The sequence below is a fragment of the Papio anubis genome, chromosome 11 (assembly GCF_008728515.1).
Source record: "Papio anubis isolate 15944 chromosome 11, Panubis1.0, whole genome shotgun sequence".
Lineage (NCBI taxonomy): Eukaryota > Metazoa > Chordata > Mammalia > Primates > Cercopithecidae > Papio > Papio anubis.
The window spans coordinates 73748669-73767248 of NC_044986.1; the positions used below are offsets into that span (position 1 = coordinate 73748669).

The 18580-nt window shown below is 44.2% G+C and overlaps 1 protein-coding gene across 49 annotated transcripts in view; it reads right to left on the reverse strand.

Annotated features, from left to right (window-relative positions):
- Positions 1-18580, reverse strand: part of KCNMA1 (potassium calcium-activated channel subfamily M alpha 1) — a 766524-nt gene that overhangs the window by 231332 nt on the left and 516612 nt on the right. For 48 of the 49 annotated variants that reach the window (XM_021943995.2, XM_017962870.3, XM_017962890.2 and 45 more), the window contains 3 exons: positions 10363-10438; positions 8193-8363; positions 6519-6610 (listed from right to left, as the gene is read on the reverse strand). In XM_021943995.2, the coding sequence (XP_021799687.1) occupies positions 6519-6610; positions 8193-8363; positions 10363-10438 (339 nt within the window). Of the gene's footprint in view, positions 1-6324; positions 6417-6518; positions 6611-8192; positions 8364-10362; positions 10439-18580 lie in introns of all 49 variants that reach the window. The other variant, XM_031652667.1, reaches the window with a different exon arrangement.

Genomic DNA, 18580 nt, shown 5'->3' on the forward strand with positions numbered 1-18580 from the left:
CACGAGGTCAGGAGATCGAGACCATCCTGGCTAACACGGTGAAACCCATCTCTACTAAAAATACAGAAACCCTGTCTCTACTAAAAATACAAAATTAGCGGGGCATGGTGGCAGCAGGAGAGTGACGCAGGAGAATCGTGTGAACCTTGGAGGCAGAGCTTGCAGTGAGCTGAGTCACTGGCCACTGCACTCCAGCCTGGGCAACAGAGCAAGACTCCGTCTCAAAAAAAAAAAAACGGCCAGGCGCGGTGGCTCAAGCCTGTAATCCCAGCACTTTGGGAGGCCGAGATGGGCGGATCACGAGGTCAGGAGATCGAGACCATCCTGGCTAACACGGTGAAACCCCGTCTCTACTAAGAAATATAAAAAATAGCCGGGCGAGGTGGCAGCGCCTGTAGTCCCAGCTACTCGGGAGGCTGAGGCAGGAGAATGGCGTGAACCCGGGAGGCGGAGCTTGCAGTGAGCTGAGATCCGGCCACTGCAGTCCAGCCTGGGCGACAGCGCGAGACTCCGTCTCAAAAAAAAAAAAAAAAAAAAAGAACCCAATAATCAGGAAGCAGGGAAGATACTCAGGATGCCCTCTCCCGATAAGTCAAGAAAGCACCTCTCAGGCAGGTTAGGGTCTGAGCGAGCACAAAGGGAAGTTTTTAAGACTTCCTCTATTGGAGGTAGAAATGAAGACCTATGTTTGCAAGTGGGGCTTGCATAACCTGGATTTTAAAAGCAAGAGCGTCAGCTCCCCCAGTTTAGTGGGTAACGCAAGCTGGGTCAAGTTCATTGAACAAACGTTAGCATCTCCTCCTCTGAGGTGTCGCTTCTTTGGACTACTTTATCCAGTGTAACTAATCCCTGTTTTTCTCAGTTGCAACTCTTAGTCTTTCTTGGTTTTGCAGCACATATTAAAAATGTGTAATTGGCATTTGCTTTAGTTGTACCCTTGCTCAGTGCTTGCAACCTCCTTGAGACTGTAAACTCTATGAGGACAGGTTCCGAGGGTAGCCTGTTCACCAGTGAACCCTGAGCACCCAACACAACCCAGCATCATGCCTGACGCATAACACAGAGAATGCCTGCCTGCCGAGTGAGTGAATGAAACGATGGAGACGGGCCACAGGAATGGACAGTGAGGCAGGTCACTAACTGTACTGGGCTGTTTTTAGTTCTTGAAATTTTGTTCTCAACTATTGAATACTCAATCATTTCTTCTAAAGTATGGAGTCCTCTTTAAAATATGAGCATTTACAATAAAGAAGATAATGAAGTACTCTATTTTCATATTTAAATAGAAAAGCATGACAAACTGTCCCAATCTCTCTGAATGTAAGACTCTTTCCAATGTGGAGACCACATCCGAGGTTGAACGCAGACAGCCCTAACTCCCTTCAGTGGGATACAGGCTCCTGAGGGTGAATATTCCAAATCAAAGCTATGAAACAAACACACAGAATGCACTACTGCACCTCTCACTGATGAGTAAGAAACCACACCAGAGAACTGCTCTGTGCTGTGTGGCATACCAGCTAAGGAGTGAAAGGGAACAGGTGGTTCCATCTGCAAAGGTATAGAAGGCTCTGCAGGTGAGATCTGCCCAGCGGGGAAGTCCAAGTTTAGCAGATCACTACAATTCTCCATGAAACTACCTTTAAAGGATGGAGCCAGAAAGGGGAAGAAAATGTTGAAATCCACAAAAAAGGCACAAATCTCACTTTGGATGTGGTTCATCTATCTGTCCTTGCTAGAAGTGTTCAAGAAGGAATTAGAATTCTAGTCTAACCAAATGAGAAAAATAAAGGAAGAAATGGTTTTGTCCGCTCTCCATCTTTTTCCCCTCAATCCTGGGGCCAGGACCCTTAGGGGTAGTGAGTGGGTAGGAGGAGAGAGGAGACAACCCCAAAGTGAAGCTCATGCCTTTCTCTACCTCTCCATCATGGGCACGGTGTTCTGGCTCCACTTACAGGGAAAGGTGGAGGAAGATACAAACAATAGGAGATCACTGAGTTTAGAGCAGGATGGCATCTCAAGAGACGACATGGAGAGGCAGCAGGACACAGGGAAGCAGACTGTCCAGGTTCAAACCCCAGTCCTACTCTTTACTAGCTGGGTGATGTCAGGCAAGTCACTCAACCTCCCTGTTCCTCAGTTTCTTCACTCATTCCAAATGGAGATGATGGTAATACCTTTCTCACAGGATCACTGTGAGGATTCTGATATATGCAAATATTTGTAGGTATTACTATTGCCAGAGAAGGCAGTCCTGGGGCTTTAGGCTGCACTGATCCACATTCTCATTTCAGGAAGTGTGTAGCACTCCTGTCTTTATAGGGAAATGTTCCAAAGGAAGCCACAGCATTTAAGTTTCACAGACAGCTTTTTTGAATTGGAGCAAGAGATGGGTTAGTCTGTGACAACTATTCCCCAAACCAGAATGGTGGCTCAGTAGCTTCATCCTGGGGACCTTCCTCCAAGATAATTACACTCACTTTCCTCTCCCACCTTGGCTACTTCTAGTCTTTCATGACTCATTCCCCTCTTGTGTGTCCTCTCAGCATTTGGCTACCAGGAATCAGTAGAATAATCCAAACCCATCCCATTCTCTCTGTCCCAAACACCTGGGCCTAGGATTGCCTCAAACTTGAGTCATTCAAGTCCCAACATGAGAAACACAAGGTCTGGGTGGCTCTCTGGCTGGACTCCCTCTAACAACGGGGTTACAGCAGATGGATTCCTCTCTGTGACTGATTATTTTCCATGGCCCTTGGCCATGTGACCTTGGACCATGATCTTGTCAGTTCTCATAAACTAACCAGGAGTGGAATGAATCACACTCAGAGAGGAGACCTCTGGGGGAAACTGCAAGAGGCTATGAGAGGGAGGAGAGAGCTGGGGATCCCAAAGGCCATGGGAGCCTCACCACCCCTCCGGCCTTCCCTGTCTCTAAGCAGTTTCGACCTTCCACAAAGGGAACGAGGAGGAGGCAATGGCCTTGGGAGACAGCCTGGGCTGCAGGAGGCCTACTCTTCTGAATAAGATTCAGGGTATCAGTCCAAGAGCCCAGTAATCCCTCCAACTCAGAGAGATTACCTGCCTCAGCTACTCACTGAACTGTTGGTTGTGGACACCCAAACCCCTATTCTTAGATGCCCCAATCCATCATAACATATATGAAATAGCCAACACACACGCACATGTGCATGAGCACCCATACCTACTGCAGGGACTGGCTATCCTGCAGGAGGTGATGAAAATGTTGGGTAAGGCACTCTAGGCCCTTGAAATAGTGTTGATGGTGAAGAGGTTTTGAGAATGCTACTTGAAGTGTTTATATTATGCCAAACACATTGATTAAAACTGAAAATGAAATGCCAATGAAATCTTCATATTCTCAAATATCCTGAATTTGGGTGTTGTACAAACAAAACCCTGATCTTCTCTGCCTAAATTTTTTACTTTAAATAATCTTTGAATTTCAAAGTTTTGTGTCTCTGTAGCTTTAGATCATGAGTTACCTTGAGTTCTCTGACAAGTTAATATACTGTTAGAGAAATCATTTCTGAATAAAATATGCACAAGTAAACAAATCCCTTAACTATGTATACATTCTAATTTCTTTCTGGGCATTCATTTGATTGGGTCCTGGGGAGCAGAGAACACATACGTGTGTGTCCAGGGGCAGAGCACATGGATTTATGCATACACAAAAACTCAGAGCACAGCATACTGTTTTAAGAGTCTGAACTTTATCTTTCAACAAAGTTTAGCTGCTTTCCTTTTGCAAATGCATTTAATTTTATCTGGAAACTTTCTGACGTTAGAAATAGAACAACTGTAGTTTCTCATTATGTTTGCTGCCAGAATCCATGCTTGGTTGCTCAACTAAAGACCTTATACTGCTAATTACTACCACATGCCCATATCCCAAGCGAAAGAAAACTTATTGATTCTGACAGCTCATTCTCTCAACACTGAATTCCAAATGAAAACTCAAAATTTGGCCAAACATAACATTTCATCAATCTTGTTTTACTGACTGGAAAAACAACATCAAACAAAGGGTGCTAATGGCCCTTTATTACCGTGCCTTTCCCAAGCTTATATTTTCTGATGAAAGATCTAAGTGACCAAAGGGCTTCTTTAAACTACTTAGTAATTAGCTTTTGAACCAGGAAACAATGCGTAAAGTAAAGTGAACAGGCCCGGTGCTGATGACAGGACGGACTCTGTGTCTGCAGGGTCAGGAACAGTGGGGACCCAAAAAGAACATTAAAAGCAAAGTGCATTTCATAAAGGGAGAAGAAAAAAACAGAGAGAGAGAGAGAGAGAGAGAAAATCAGGCTAAAAGCGGTGATAAAAGATTACAGAGCCAGAACAGAATGGCAGGAAGTCTGTGATCTGAAGTCATCAGCACCTGAAAGTTTGAGTGTAACTGCCAGGGTGAAACATGACCAGATCGGACCTGGGGCAGTGAGTGAGTGCCGCGCTGAGGGCCCCATCTGGGTCAGCCGGCACCAAAAGCTACCGGCCTCCAGCCCACCCACCAGCTCACCCACATTTGACTAGGAAAATTATTTCATTAAAAAAAAATTACCTGGAATGAGAGTCAAGAAATATTTTCAACCTAGCCTTCAGGGCAATTGATTTTATTGACTTCTTCAGGGGCAGTGATTGGGAAATGTTGGCGGTGACATTGGGAGATACGGAGGCCATAAAGAGAGCCCCAGGCCCTCAGAATGCCTTCTGCTTTATGGAGACCTGTCCACACCTTCAAGGCAAAATGAATCGAGATGCTGTTTTCCTCTTGGCATGGGATACATGACCAATGGGAATCTCTGGACTTATTTGGCCTTTTGGATCCAACCAATGGCCCAGAAATCAGAACAGCTTGGTTCTAACCTCATCCAGGGCTGTTAAGATAATAGTGATGGGAGGGCTCCATTAGAGGGAAGATGGAGGGATGTGCTGCCTCTCTGAAAAGATGCCAACTGGCCTCCTCTGGCCCACTGTCCTTTGTGCCTTTGAAAAGAAACTGGTGTCCTGTGGGTAGTTCAAGAAAATGAGCCCTTTTGTCCACCTCCTCATTTCCTGTGCAGAGGCCTGGACACCTGAGCTCAGGAAGCATTGGACTCACTGATCAAAGGGGAGGTTCCACTCTGCCCAACATGGCTGACTGTCAAAACGAGGAGAAGGCAGCAGTGGAGGGAAATACAATGCTCCCGGTCTGATTTTATTTCCTCTTAAAAAAACCAAAGAAGCTCTTTAAGAGTTCATTTGAAACTGAATGAGAAGGGAAAGCAAAACAAAACAAAACAAAACAGTTCCATGATGGGAACTTCCATGACTGGGAAGAGGCGGGAGTGATGAAAAGTTTTCTGTGTCCTGATCCGGATGACAGGATGGTAGTTACTGGGTGTGTACATAGGTACAAGTTCCTCACTCTATATGTTAAAGATGTGTACATTTAACTCTATGTAAGTTATACCTCAAAACCAAAAACAAAGGTCACTGCCCCAGAAAAAGCTTTAAAAAAATAAATAAAGGGTGCCTGCTGCCAGCCCCCTCTCCCCCACGGCATTCCTCTCTTGAGGTGGTAAGGTACTGCCCCCTACTTAGGAGAAAACCTTGGGGTCTATATTGAACCTGCACATTGATATTGAAAGTGATAAGGTGATCCAAGCACACATTGAAATAGTTCCCGGGAAGAAAACACTCATGTTTGGGAAGCCAAACAAAAGATTCATCAGGAATAGCATGTAGTACCCTAAACTACCAGAAATATACTATTTCTTGCCCAGAAGGAATTTCAGCTGAGTAATGAGTCCCTCCAAGGATAAGATTGGTGCCTCCTGGATGAAGAGGAGAACTGGGTTCCCAGTGGCCACAGTGCCTTTGTAGTAGGCCAGATGACCTGGATCTGCCACCCAAGGAGTTCCCTGCCAGAGTCTTATCCTGCATTCTTGCTACATACAAACCACCATAGGAGGGCATCATACTAGTTTGAGGGACCAGAATTTTATCACATAGCCAGATGATGTGAAGAATGAATGAGTTTTGTCTACTTGTTAGGGGTCAGAAGAGAAAATATGGGCCCAGTTATAAATGGACGCCTTTCAGGACAAATTCATTACATCTCTTGGAATTTGTGAATGGGAGCTGGTCCAAGTGTGGCAACGTCCTCGGGTCACCTCTGACATCACACCCCATGCAGAAGCTGGGCCTTCCCTCATAGAAGCACCCGGTGGGGTGGGGGAGGGGCAGAATTCAGCCGGCACCTCCACAGGGACTCCTGAAAGTCACTCAACCACGTCTTTTCTGATGCAACTGACTTACTTTCTGCCTCCATGTTTGTTAAAAGTCCCGCCGAATTTATTCCGATTCAGGATGAGAGCAGCAATTTCGGGCACGTAGCGGGCAAACATTGCCTACATGCATGAAACAAAGAAACAAGAGCCAAAAAAAAAAAAAATGGCATGCAGAGAGGATTCTACCGCAGCGGAGGCAGCAAAACCTCTTGGCATACTTACTTTCTTCCACTAACCGCACTATAGGAGCCCCCGTATTTCTTGCGGTTTCCTATTAACTCTATGATTTCAGGGACGTAGCTGGCAAACATGGCCTGAGAAGACAGGAGACAGAAGAGAGACTAAAAAGACAGGCCAAAGAAAAGCGGGGACCTGTTCAGACGGGGTGGGGGGCATTAAGATCTGAAAACACAAAAGGATTAGGCCTGCAAAGGTATATATTGATACGTTGGGTCATAAAAAACTAAAAGCATGAAAAGAGCAAGCTCCTGGAAATACACAAGACAAACAAACATTAGCTAACCTTGACAACTAAAGAACAAAAAAAAATCACAGCCGAGAAAAATACAAAGGAGACAGGAATAAATAAGCTGATATCTAGTTCTTGTTGAAGAAAAATAGGCAAAAGGGGGGCATGCTAGTGAAATTAAACACACACAGGCACACGTGTGCGTGCACACACAGTTTCGCAAGAGAAGATCTTTGTCATTAAATTCAGAGGAGAATCAACGTTTTTAAGAGTGACAAAAGAAAATAAACACCAAAAGATTAAAAACTAAATTTTTCTATTAAAAAAAAAACCACTAAAAAGCACAAAAGGGAAATTTAGGAAATCACCTGGGAGGAGAAGATAGCAAGGAGAAACACAAATCTGCCATGTTTTGTCCAACAAACATCTGGCCTGTGGCTGGCTGGATGGTTCTTGTTATCTATGGGCACCTCACGGATGCTGCAGAAATGCTTGCGTGAATGTACACATGCACGTGCACATTTATATACATTTTTAAAATGTATATGCCCTATGCATACAAAACAGAGAGATGTGTATGCATCACTATATATAAATGTGCGTGCAGTGTACGTACATGAAAGCTGTGTGTGGATTAGGATTTTAATCACTCGCTTCATAAATGGCAAAAAATCTAAACTTAAAGTGAGCTACTTTGAAAGACAAAATGCAGCAACTGCCAATGTGTGGCCAGAAATCCCCTTGATTTACATTATAAGGGATGGTTTTGTGCAACCTAAAGAGCTGCACAGACCTTTAAAAACCAAACAGTGAAACTTTCCTAGAAGAAAGGAGCAAAAATATCCCATGTGTCCGCTGCAGAATGGAGTGAGCTGTTTGCAAAACTGCACTCTGCTCACATGGGGATGTCTGCCTGGACAAGACTAAGGTGCTCTCTGTCCTTTGATGTAGGGACCCTTCTCTTTAGGGCAGGCCCCAGCCACAGTGTTTGTTGGAAGTTTGGGGAGGAACATAAAGGGGAAGGGGGAGCTCTTGAAACCGCAAACTGTCTCTACAAAGTATCCATAGCTTCTACCAGAGGCAGGTGACAGCCATTGTCGTTGTAGCATACCAGATGCTGAATTACATTGCTAAGGGGTAGACACTCTCCCTTCTTAACAGCATCACTTTCTTAAGACAATTAGGTGTGCTCCTGGCTAAATGGCTGTCCCTCACAAGGGCAATGTGCCTGGATCTATGGGACAAGTGTAATACACCAAGAATTATGCAGAAAAGTCACCATCCTGTTTGGATTTACTTAGCCTGATTCTAACATTAAGGCTTGCTTCTAGTGCAGAACACAGTCTACAATACAAAGCTTTAAGGAAATGTATCATGGAAAGTACTAACAACCGTCAAAATCAAATCGTAATAAAGATTTTTTTTACCAGTCCCCCGAGGATGAAGAAGACCATGAAGAGGCGCCCAAGCGTGGTTTTTGCATAAACATCCCCATAACCAACGGTGGACATTGTGACCATGAGTAAATAGACACATTCCCAGTAGGTGAGAGCCTGGTTGTTTTGGAAATTTTCCCATGGGTCCCCTGAATTCTCCACCTAAAGCAAACGGGACAGGGGAGAAAAAAGTAAAACATGCTATTGAAGTGTATACATACAATAAACCCAGAAGCTCAGCACGCCCGAAGGCCACTTGCTAATGCACACCACTCTCCACAGGAGTTGTGTGGTTCCTGGGCTGAGTTCTGTGAGTCAGGATGCAGAGCTCCTGAGCAGGACACAGAGAAAGTGGAGAAGCAGCTGCAGGAAATGTCTTCCTGGCTGATTGGGACAGAGAGGGAAAGCAAGAAGGAAAATATCTCTAGGCCTTTTTTCTTCTTCTGGTAAAATGTCGGAAGCCAGCTAAAATTCAGGGCATTGCCTCTGGCCAGGTTTTAGAGCACTCTCTTCAAGGAAAGAGCCAGAGAGCCCTTGCCTGACCTTCCTCAATGGGTTTCTAAGGCCCAGATGGCCTGGCTCTGCCTCTCCCGCAGAAATTATAAACGCTTCCACAGGGGGCTGCCTCCTTCCATCAGTTTATCCAAAGAGTATATATGGGCCCTGCTTGTTCTGATTCAAACAGCATCTCTGGGATCTGGCCCTGCTCTCCCTCCTTTGCAAATTGCCAATGGTGGTCTTAGCCTTGAGGCTGCCAGAATCTTCCCAGGGGCTTGGAAAGTGAGCTCATGAGAACAGCTTGCACTGGCACAGCCTGTTAGACCAAGGGCTGGCAAACTTGTTCAGTTTTGTGGGCCACACAGGTCCTGGTCAACTTTGCAGAGGCAAAACTTCAACAAATGGGTGTGGCTGGATTTGGAGAGCTTTGGCCCGGGACTGCAGTTTCCCCACTTTCCTGTCCTTCCATCATATTTGATCTGCCAACAAGGCTAGGAGATGGGCAGGAAAGGTATTTTAGATACTCTCAGGAGAGAGGGAGCTGCAGGTCCAATTTTACTCAAATACGCCCGTGATCCACCCGCAGGGCCTGTGGACGGGTGCCTCTGCAAAATGTTTCCAGGGCCTGGCCTCTTTCACACATCAGTTTGTCCTCAATGTGCCATTTTCACAAAAGTTTCCTGGCGAACCTGAAGGGACTTCACTAATACCAATAGTAAGGTGGGGTCATCATCTTATTAAAGACTACTATCTCCTCCACATTTGTGATTTGGGTGCTTGGTATTTGGTCACAGCAAGAATTAGGGTGATTAAGGTTGATTTTGGCCAAGAATCCCATCGGTATTAAGGCCTAGGCAGGAGACCCCTAGCCCTTCTGGTGACTACGTGAGCCCCTGTGCCCCACCCTCTGGCCTGTCTTCCTTTGGGTGATAATTACGTAAATCCCACGTGTGGGTAGGTAAGCGTGTCCTTCTATCCCTTATGTAAACAGAGGCTCAGCCACCGGTGGTCAACTTTATCCAAAGTCTCATAGTTAGACGAAGCTCCTTCCAGTTGTAACAGTCTATGTTTGCATGAAACACACTTCCTACAATGGCTGTGCTCTTTAAAAGCAGGAGGAAAGTCTGCCTTCGGGTGGTGTGAGGGGCTTGACTCAATATAAGGCTTTAAAAGAGTCACTAATAAAAAAGAATTAACATTTCTGAGGTACAAATCAGACAAAATAATAATCAAAGATGGCTTTTTGTAAGGGGGAAGTAGAAAGAAATTGAGGGATCTGAATTTGTTGTTTACTAGGAGGTGTGGGTCAAACTTCCAATCTTGTCCCCAGACCTTTTCCAGGTGTTTGCTTAGGAAGCACTGCCATCTTGTGGCTTACTATAGTTCTTGCAGACAGAAGGGAAATTTACCAAAGCCCCCACACAATACCAATGAGCAATGAACGGAAAAATGCAGGTTAATAGTGCAAACATTACTCACCATTTGGAACTAGTTTGGGGTAAAAAGGTTGGAAACCCAGACAATTGTGTGGTTGCTTCCCATCTTCCTGTCTACAACCGAGGTGAAATTTCTTTCCAGCAAGAAAAATTTTAGGTAATAAAATGACTCAGAGAGGGTCTTGTTGCTGGCAAGCGAGAGCACAAGGGTCTTCAAGGTTACTCACCAAATGGATGAACCCGGCTGCAGTCAGCCACGTGCTGATAAATATGGAGAGCAGATTCACCAGCTTGATGGAATTACTGTGCAAGAGACAACAAGCAAAACCCCCACGTTACCAAGGGAAGGCCCTGCAGGGGCTATCTAGAGGCTGCCACACCTAACTTCCAACCGTTTCTCCATTATAAGGGAATTCTGGAAGCTGGAGGAGCTGCTGGGATGAAGGTCAGGACAGAGCCTAGAGGAATGAATTTAACTTTGGTAAAAATTGACTTTTATTTTAAAAACTCTTCAAATCTACAGAAAAGTGGAAAGAACAGTATAATGAACACTTGTACGCTCTTCATTTAGACTGACCAATTATTAACATTTTACCACAGGTGCTTTATCTCCCTACATGCTTTTTCTCTTATTCCCCACACCCCCGCCGCTCTTTTTCCTTCTCTTCTTCTTGCCATGTATATATGTATTTTTCTCTCTCTCTTTTTTTTTTTTTTTTTTTTTTGCTAAACCATTTACCAATAAATCAGAGACATCATGGCACAAGCCCTAAATACTTTAGCACTCAACTCCTAAGAAGAAAAGCATTGCACAGCATAATCACAATACCATTGCACGCCTGAGAAAATTAAAACATAAAAATTCAGTAATGCTATTTAATATGCAGACCTTATTTAAATGTCTCCAGTTGCCCCAAAATTATGTTTATTGATTTTTTTTTTTAATTTTCCCCTAGACCCAAGTTTCATGCACTGCATTTGGCTGTTAGGTGGCTTAAATCCAACTGTCAGGAAACAAGGACAGAGAGTAAATATTTAGGCTTTACAGGCCATATAGACGTTGTCACAAATACTTAACTCTGTCACTGTGGCTTCAGAGCAGCTTTCAGACAACATGTACAGGAATAGATATGGCTTTGTTCCAATAAAACTTTATTTACAAAAACAGGCAGCAGGAATGGGTTATAGTTTGCCAATCCCAGCTTCAGTCTCTTTTAATGTATAAATGACACCACTCCTTTGTAATGACATTAGATTTTGTGTGAATCTAGGTTGTCTTCTATAATGTCCTATATTCTGGATCCTGCTTATTTACTTATTTATTTTTATTTTATATTTTGAGATGAAGTCTCACTCTGTCACCCAGGCTGGAGTACAATGGTGTGGTCTCGGCTCACTGCAACCTTCGCCTCCCAGGTTCAAGCAATTCTCCTGCCTCAGCCTCCCAAGTAGCTGAGATTACAGGCACACGCCACCACACCCAGCTAATTTTTGTATTTTTAGTAGAGAGAGGGTTTCACCACGTTGGCCAGGCTGATCTCGAACTCCTGACCTCAGGTGATCTGCCCACCTCGGCCTCCCAAAGTACTGGGATTAGAGGTGTGATCCACCGTGCCCAGCCCAGTTTATTTTTTAAATAACTGTTATCGTGTATGTTTGAGGTTTACAACATGATATTATCTACCATCTCACATAGCTACGTTTTCGTGTGTGACAAGAGTAGCTAAAATCTACATATTTAACAAAAATCCCAAATACCATACAATTTTATTAACAATAGTCTTCATGTTGTACATTAGACCTCTAGACTTGATCATCCTACATAGCTCCCTACTTGAGTATTTCTGTTAAGCATCTCTGCGGGGATGGCATCACATCAGGATATCCCAGCCCAATGACTAGGCCCATTCATGTGGCTGAGGCGGAGATGCTAATGTCTCCACTGAGAGGTGCCCATTTCACTTTGTAATGAATATGCCACCTTGAGTGAGGCCCCGAGACTGCAGGAATATCCTGCTCCCCAACAACCTTATACCTAACAGCTTTAGTATCCACTGGTGTTCCTTGAGTGGATCAACTGGACCTTATGACATTTTGAGCTCCCTGAGAGCTGGGGACTTGTCTGTCTGGATTCCAGGAGCCCTGAGTCCCTGGAGCATAGCAGGCCCCATGACTCTGCACTGAGTGCACTGGTCTCTGCCTCTGCTCTCTTCCTAAACTGCATCCTGTTCACTCCCACTGGGGTATACCTGAAGGCTGCTGTCAGCAGGTCACTTCACTGTCCAAAGGCTTCTTGTTGACTAAAAGATGACATTCAAACTCTCTCCTTCCATTGTCAATACCTTGTGAAGTCCCAGTCTCTCCCACCACCACCCTTTCACATAAGCTCTTGAAACTGCCATCCCAGTTAAACCTATTTACTGTAGCTATTGTCTACACTATTTACTCAACTCGAAAGCCTTTCCCATCTAGCCAAATATTCCCCATTCTTCAAAGCCCAGTTCAATCCCTACTGCTTCCTTAAAGTTGTTCCACCCACCTACAAGACAAAGTGACTTTCCCCGGCTCTCACCTCCAGCCATTCATCGGTAATTGATCCTACTGACTTAAGATGTCTTGTGTAAAGTTTTAGGTTGCTATTTGACTCTTGTGTTCCTTGCTGCATCTTGCAGAAAAGAACTCTCTTTTCTAGCTCTTGCATTTTCCCAGTAGTGGCTTAATGTAGCCTACAGTGTTGCCCAATCCATTAGTTTTGGTAAATTCATCTCTGTTACGACTGCCCTCTCTTACCTCTCTTTTGGAGAACCAATGATTTAAATTCTAGGCATTTAAGATCACAGTAATAGTATCAGCTAGCTTGTTTACAGTTCTTTCCCAGTGCTCACCACATGTGCCACCATCCTAAATGCTTTAGGATCACCTGTGCTTTATGTGTACTAAGCCATTTAATGCTCATAACAACACTCTTTCTTCTTCTATGGAACAGCACAGAGGAATCCACGGTCTTAGGTTTTCCAGAGTTGATTCTGACAGTTCATGGAAAGGATAAACAGATACTTTCAACTTTGTGGGTGAGACTGATCTTTCGAGGTGTGTGGAACAACTTTCTTCTCGTTCGAAAACTTGGGAAAACAATGAAAATGTCCATTCTGTCTCTCTTGGTCATTTCTAGAGTTTCCAGATTATAATAACTGCCAATATTTATGGAGCGCTTATTATGTGTTAGATGTTGTGTTGAGCAGAATTCCCTCCTACCTCTACCTTGTAAGTCCTCTAAGGTGTGCTCCAGCATTGGAGGGTAAGAAGTAGATGAAGAACAGATAGCCAGTGGCAAAGGGAGGGCTCTTAGGGAGGTGCGTGCTCTCCATTTTCTCAGGGGATCATTAAATATCAAGTGGCTTCACTTACATACTCCTGGATTCTTGGGACCTGAACACAGCAGTGTCCCACCAACAACCATGTGGGGTCCTCTTGAGATATTTAACCTATTGGGAGTCCGAGCCTCTTGGTGCTTTGGGAAAATGACCTAAATATGGTGATTATTAAACTCTAAATGATGGTTACAGTGATATTGGTAGTGCGTTAGGGAGCTCTTGCCATATGCAGAACATTTAACCATTGTTGCTAAAACAGTCCGTGTTTAGCTCTGAAATCTGATTATTTTTATGACATCAGCATTATCACAGATCCCTAGGTTTAGGAATTTGCTTTCTAAATGAAACACTATCACCACGCATCTGAAAGCTAAGAGCAAAAGATGCAAGGTTAACCCCTGGTGGGCATTCTCCATACTCTGAAATGTGAACCTTGCCAGGTTAAGTAAGGCTCTTTGGGAAGAAAGAGTGGGGCATGCCAGGAGCAGGGCTGTGTGCTCTGCATGGCAAAGGTGTGTATCTCTGCATGGAGATAGTCATAGCCTTCCTGGTCAAGCCTAGGGATCTGGGCCAAACGTGAAGCTAGCAATGGTTAGAATGATTTGAATCATTCAGATTCTAGCCTGCTTCCTAAGCTTTGAGGGAGATTATGATTTTATCATGAACACCTCACCCATCTAAAGTAAATCATTCTCATTTTTCCAATACAATTCCTGAGTCCCCATCCCATGAGTTCTAATTCACATCGATGGACACAGTGAAACATGATAGGAGAGGCACACGATTCTTGTAGATTAGAGACTTCTTCCAAGAAACAGTGGATGCTGCAAGAGAAGGTCTGGCTCCAAAGATTACAGCTGTAAACCCAGAGTTTCTGGGGCCTTCTTTGTTCTCTATATGTTTAACAAGACATGTTTCAGTTAACACAGAAAATGTCATGCACTTTGTACAAAGTGCACATTTGTCCCTGCTCTGCTTGTCTCTAATTTTTCTCTTTGTTTCTGGTACTGCCAGGTGCTGCTGGCCTTGCTTTGTTTTACTGCTGTATTTGCTGGACAGATATAAAATACCCACCCCCTGAAAAGTTAACTGGACTGCACCACACTAACATAAATGGTCTGAATTATAACATGAGTGGAGCAAAGTGAAATTCTGCCAATCCAATCTCTTAATTATCTCTAGATCCCTTCTCCTCTCTCTGCCCCAATTTTCACTGCCTAAAGCCATGCCCTAATAGCTTTTCCCTGGACTACTGCCTGCTAATTGGTCTTATGGTCTATGAGGTCTTTGACGCTTCAGCCCTATTCCCTATACAACTGTTGGAATAGTGGATCTTTCTAAAATGTTAATCTAACCGCATTTCCTCTCTTGATTAAAATCCTTCAACAGCTCTCCTTTGTTCATGTAAAGTCTATGAATCTAAGAACCTGCATGATTTGGCCTCTCCCTGCACATCTCTTGCACTCTCCATATAGAATACTCTTCTTTACAAACTTTACCTTGGAGCCATTTCTAAGGTCATGTGAGTAGTAATGTTTTAATTTCAAAAACGCCTCCCAAAAACATATTGGTTAGGTATATGATGACTCATGCATATCATGGAATGCTATGTGGGAAACCAAAGGTGACGTAGTAGATATAATAGTTATCTCAAAGTAGTATGATGTGGAGGCAATCTTACTCTATCCTTTATGATTTTGTGTGTTATTGCAATGTTTACAATGAACATATTTTTAAAATTAGAGGAAACAGGCTGGGCACGGTGGCTCACACCTGTAATCCCAGCACTTTGGGAGGCCTAGGCAGGTGGATCACCTGAGGTCAGGAGTTCAAGATCAGCCTGGCCAACATGGTGAAACCCCGTCCCTACTAAAAATACAAAAAGTAGCCAGGCATGGTGGCGGGCACCTGTAATCCCAGCTACTTGGGAGGCTGAGGCAGGAGAATGGCTTGAACCCGGGAGACGGAGGTTGCAGTGAACTAAGATCATGCCCAGCCTGGGCAACAGAGTGAAAGTCTATCTCAAAAAAAAAAAAAAAAAAAGGAAGAAAGAAAAACTACACAAAACAATAAGGAAATTCCCATTTTGAAAAAAATTGCTGAGTGATCCATGTTTTAGTCATCAATATTTACCACAGTCAATAAGATGTAGAATTATAGCCTTTAAACACAGCTGCTGACTTTCCTCTGACGGTTGAATAAGTGTTCTAGCACCTGTACGTTAGATCTCCAGTTTGCAGAATAACTGAGGAACTGCCAAAACCTCAGATAGTGAGAGGGAGTCTCCTTGTCTCCCCTTTAATTGGCCCGTTTCAGGCTATGGAGTATTCTAGGCCTGCTGTGGGCTTGCAGCTTGGGAGAGGGCCCTGATGCTGGTCACATAACTGTGATCTGCCCGTTTCATCCCGTGCACTTTAATTTTCCTTCTGCTGCCTTCTTAATTCTTTATCAATCTTTCTGCCCACCGTGTGCTTCTCTGCCTTGTTTCTTTCAGCTCTTGGCCCAGTGAGGCAGCCAAAGTACTGGAAATGAAACAGCAACTCCAAGTCATTATTTCAAATCACATTGCAAAGCCTCCATCCCTACTTAATGCCACAGATTGGCAGGAATTCGCCACCAAAGAGCCAGACAAAATCTCCCTAAAGACGATTACATGGGTTCCCCAACCCACCCTTCTGGAAGGACCGCTGTGAAAGCAGCAGAGTATGGAAGAGTCATAGAAGAATTGCTGAAAGTCCAAAGCCCTACAAAAGCCAAGGCTGCACTTTCTCTGGGACAGAACTTTGGGATCCACACTTGGGGATGCCCAAAAGGAAGGAGCCAAGATTAGCCGGGCTGGCACCTGGAGAGAAAATGGCCTCAGAGAGTTGTCCTAGAGCTTCTAGACTTCTTACAATTACATGATATGTGCTTCTGTGCCTGGCGACCTGGCCTTTCCTACCCTCTTAACCTCATCCTCCTCTTTCTTATCACAGAACTCTTAATGTCCAGGAGTGCAGAATTACCCAGAGTTTCCCCAAGTGCCATGCTCTCAGACCAGTGTGCTGTTAGCAGCTTCCTTGATTAGAAGTCAACCCCCACCCTACCCCTCACATGCCCAGCCCCAAGAGGATGATACTTAGTTTTCTACAAGGCTTACCTAAAGGTAACCTTCTCCTTGAAAAGATCCTTGACTGCCCCACAACTCATGCCAAGCCCAGCTTAGTTACTCCCCTCTCAACCCATGGACATACTGACATCAACATTAACCACACCATCAGGCGGCCTGACCCCCTACCCAGCAAGTTCTCTGACAGCAGGACTCCTAGCACCCACCTTGCTGCTGACACCAATGGGTGCTCACTCCAGGCTTGCTGAATTACCTCAACCATCTGGTTATGACCATAAGTGAAGGGAACTCTGAAAACCCAGGTTGTGGCTTTGGGGCAAAAAGCACCCTCTAACAACAAGAGTTTCATATAGTGTGAAGTGGGACACTGGAGAAAGGCTGTCTCGGGGCCCGGATGGCAGATGCCCAGCCAGCCTTCCACCCCGTGACTCTTCCCTAGGGCCATTCTCTCCCTCGTGCCCTGGCTGGCTGCTTCAGCTTTCCCCCTCTACACTGAAAGGAGGAAGCAACCATACTGTGCAGTAGGCAGGTGAGTTAACCACCGGGGATGCCACAGCCACTTCCCACATCCAAAGGAAAGAAAAGTGAGTGTACTAGCAGAAGGTCAGAAAAAAACATTCAGATGGTCCATCATTCTCTCAAGTCCTACAACAGTCCAGGGAGTAGACAGTATTCCTCAGAGCAATGGAAACTTCTCAAAGCTGGCATCAGAGAATAAAAATTCCCTTAACATATGATGTGATTGTGAAACAGGGAGAGACAGACACTACCTGACATTAGAGAGTGTCACAAAACACCACCCCTACCAGAAAAATAAGTGTCTCTTAAGGACAAGGCTCTATGCTTGGTGCCGGGTACTCACCCATTCCACCTTCAAAACACAGTCTAGTGGAGTGAATCTGACATAGGCAAATATTGAAGAGATGCTAGCTTCATTGATCATTTACATTTCAAAAGTAATAATTAAAAGGCAGAAATCAAGCTTATTGGCACTCAGAAAAATATGAAGAAATATAATATTCACTGTATATGAATAATATTACATTATTGCTAATAAATAGAGGACTGACACATTCTTATCTCAGGATAATGAACAGTAAAAGGCAGGAGGACATACTTTTAAAGACTTCAGTGCCATTGGATTCTCTTTTTCTTTTCAACTTGGCTAATAGAAAGTGAATTTGACCTCACAGTCACATAGATGAGCAGTCAGAGAGAGGAAACCAATTGGAATTAAAGCAAAACAAAATAAACAAGCAGGGGAAAGAAAAAAACCACCAACACCCAAGGAGTAAAGCCAATCATAGGTTGAATTTGTTGGCTGTGTCAGGTTCATTCAGGAAGCTGGGTCCCAGCCTGTGTTACCAGGAAAATGATGCTGAATCTAATCCTCCAAACTGCAGATATATTAATTACAAATCACAAAATATGGAGGTGTCCTGTTTTTAATCATTTATCAAATGCGTGAAGGGCAACCAAAGAGGAAATGGAACATTAGAAGTGAGCTTCCTAGAGTGTAATTTCCTAGAAGAGAAATTTATGGCCTGTACTTATTCTCCATTAGAGCACGTCTAACCTCTTTTATTAGTTTATTCATCAAGACAGCCCTGGTTTCAGGCCAGCTCTGCAAGCCAGCAGGTCATCAGGAAAGGGATCCTCTGGGGGCTTTTCCTCCTGGTCCAGTTGTGTTTTCCAGATCATAACGCAGTTAACAGAAGTATTCATGGTGCATTCGGCAGGAGGTTTGTAGGTTTTCCCCCAAAAGGCAATTCACGGAGCAAGCCCCAAGGGCTATATGGATATAAAGTGAACATCTAAAATGTGCTTTGAAATGAAATGATTTTCTGTTTGCCGTATGAGGTTTGTGATTGCCTCTCACAGCATTGCTTCCATTGCCTTTACGACTGGGTTCAATTTCTTATTTAGTGATGTAATAAAGGGGCGATTTAGAATCTGGCAGCA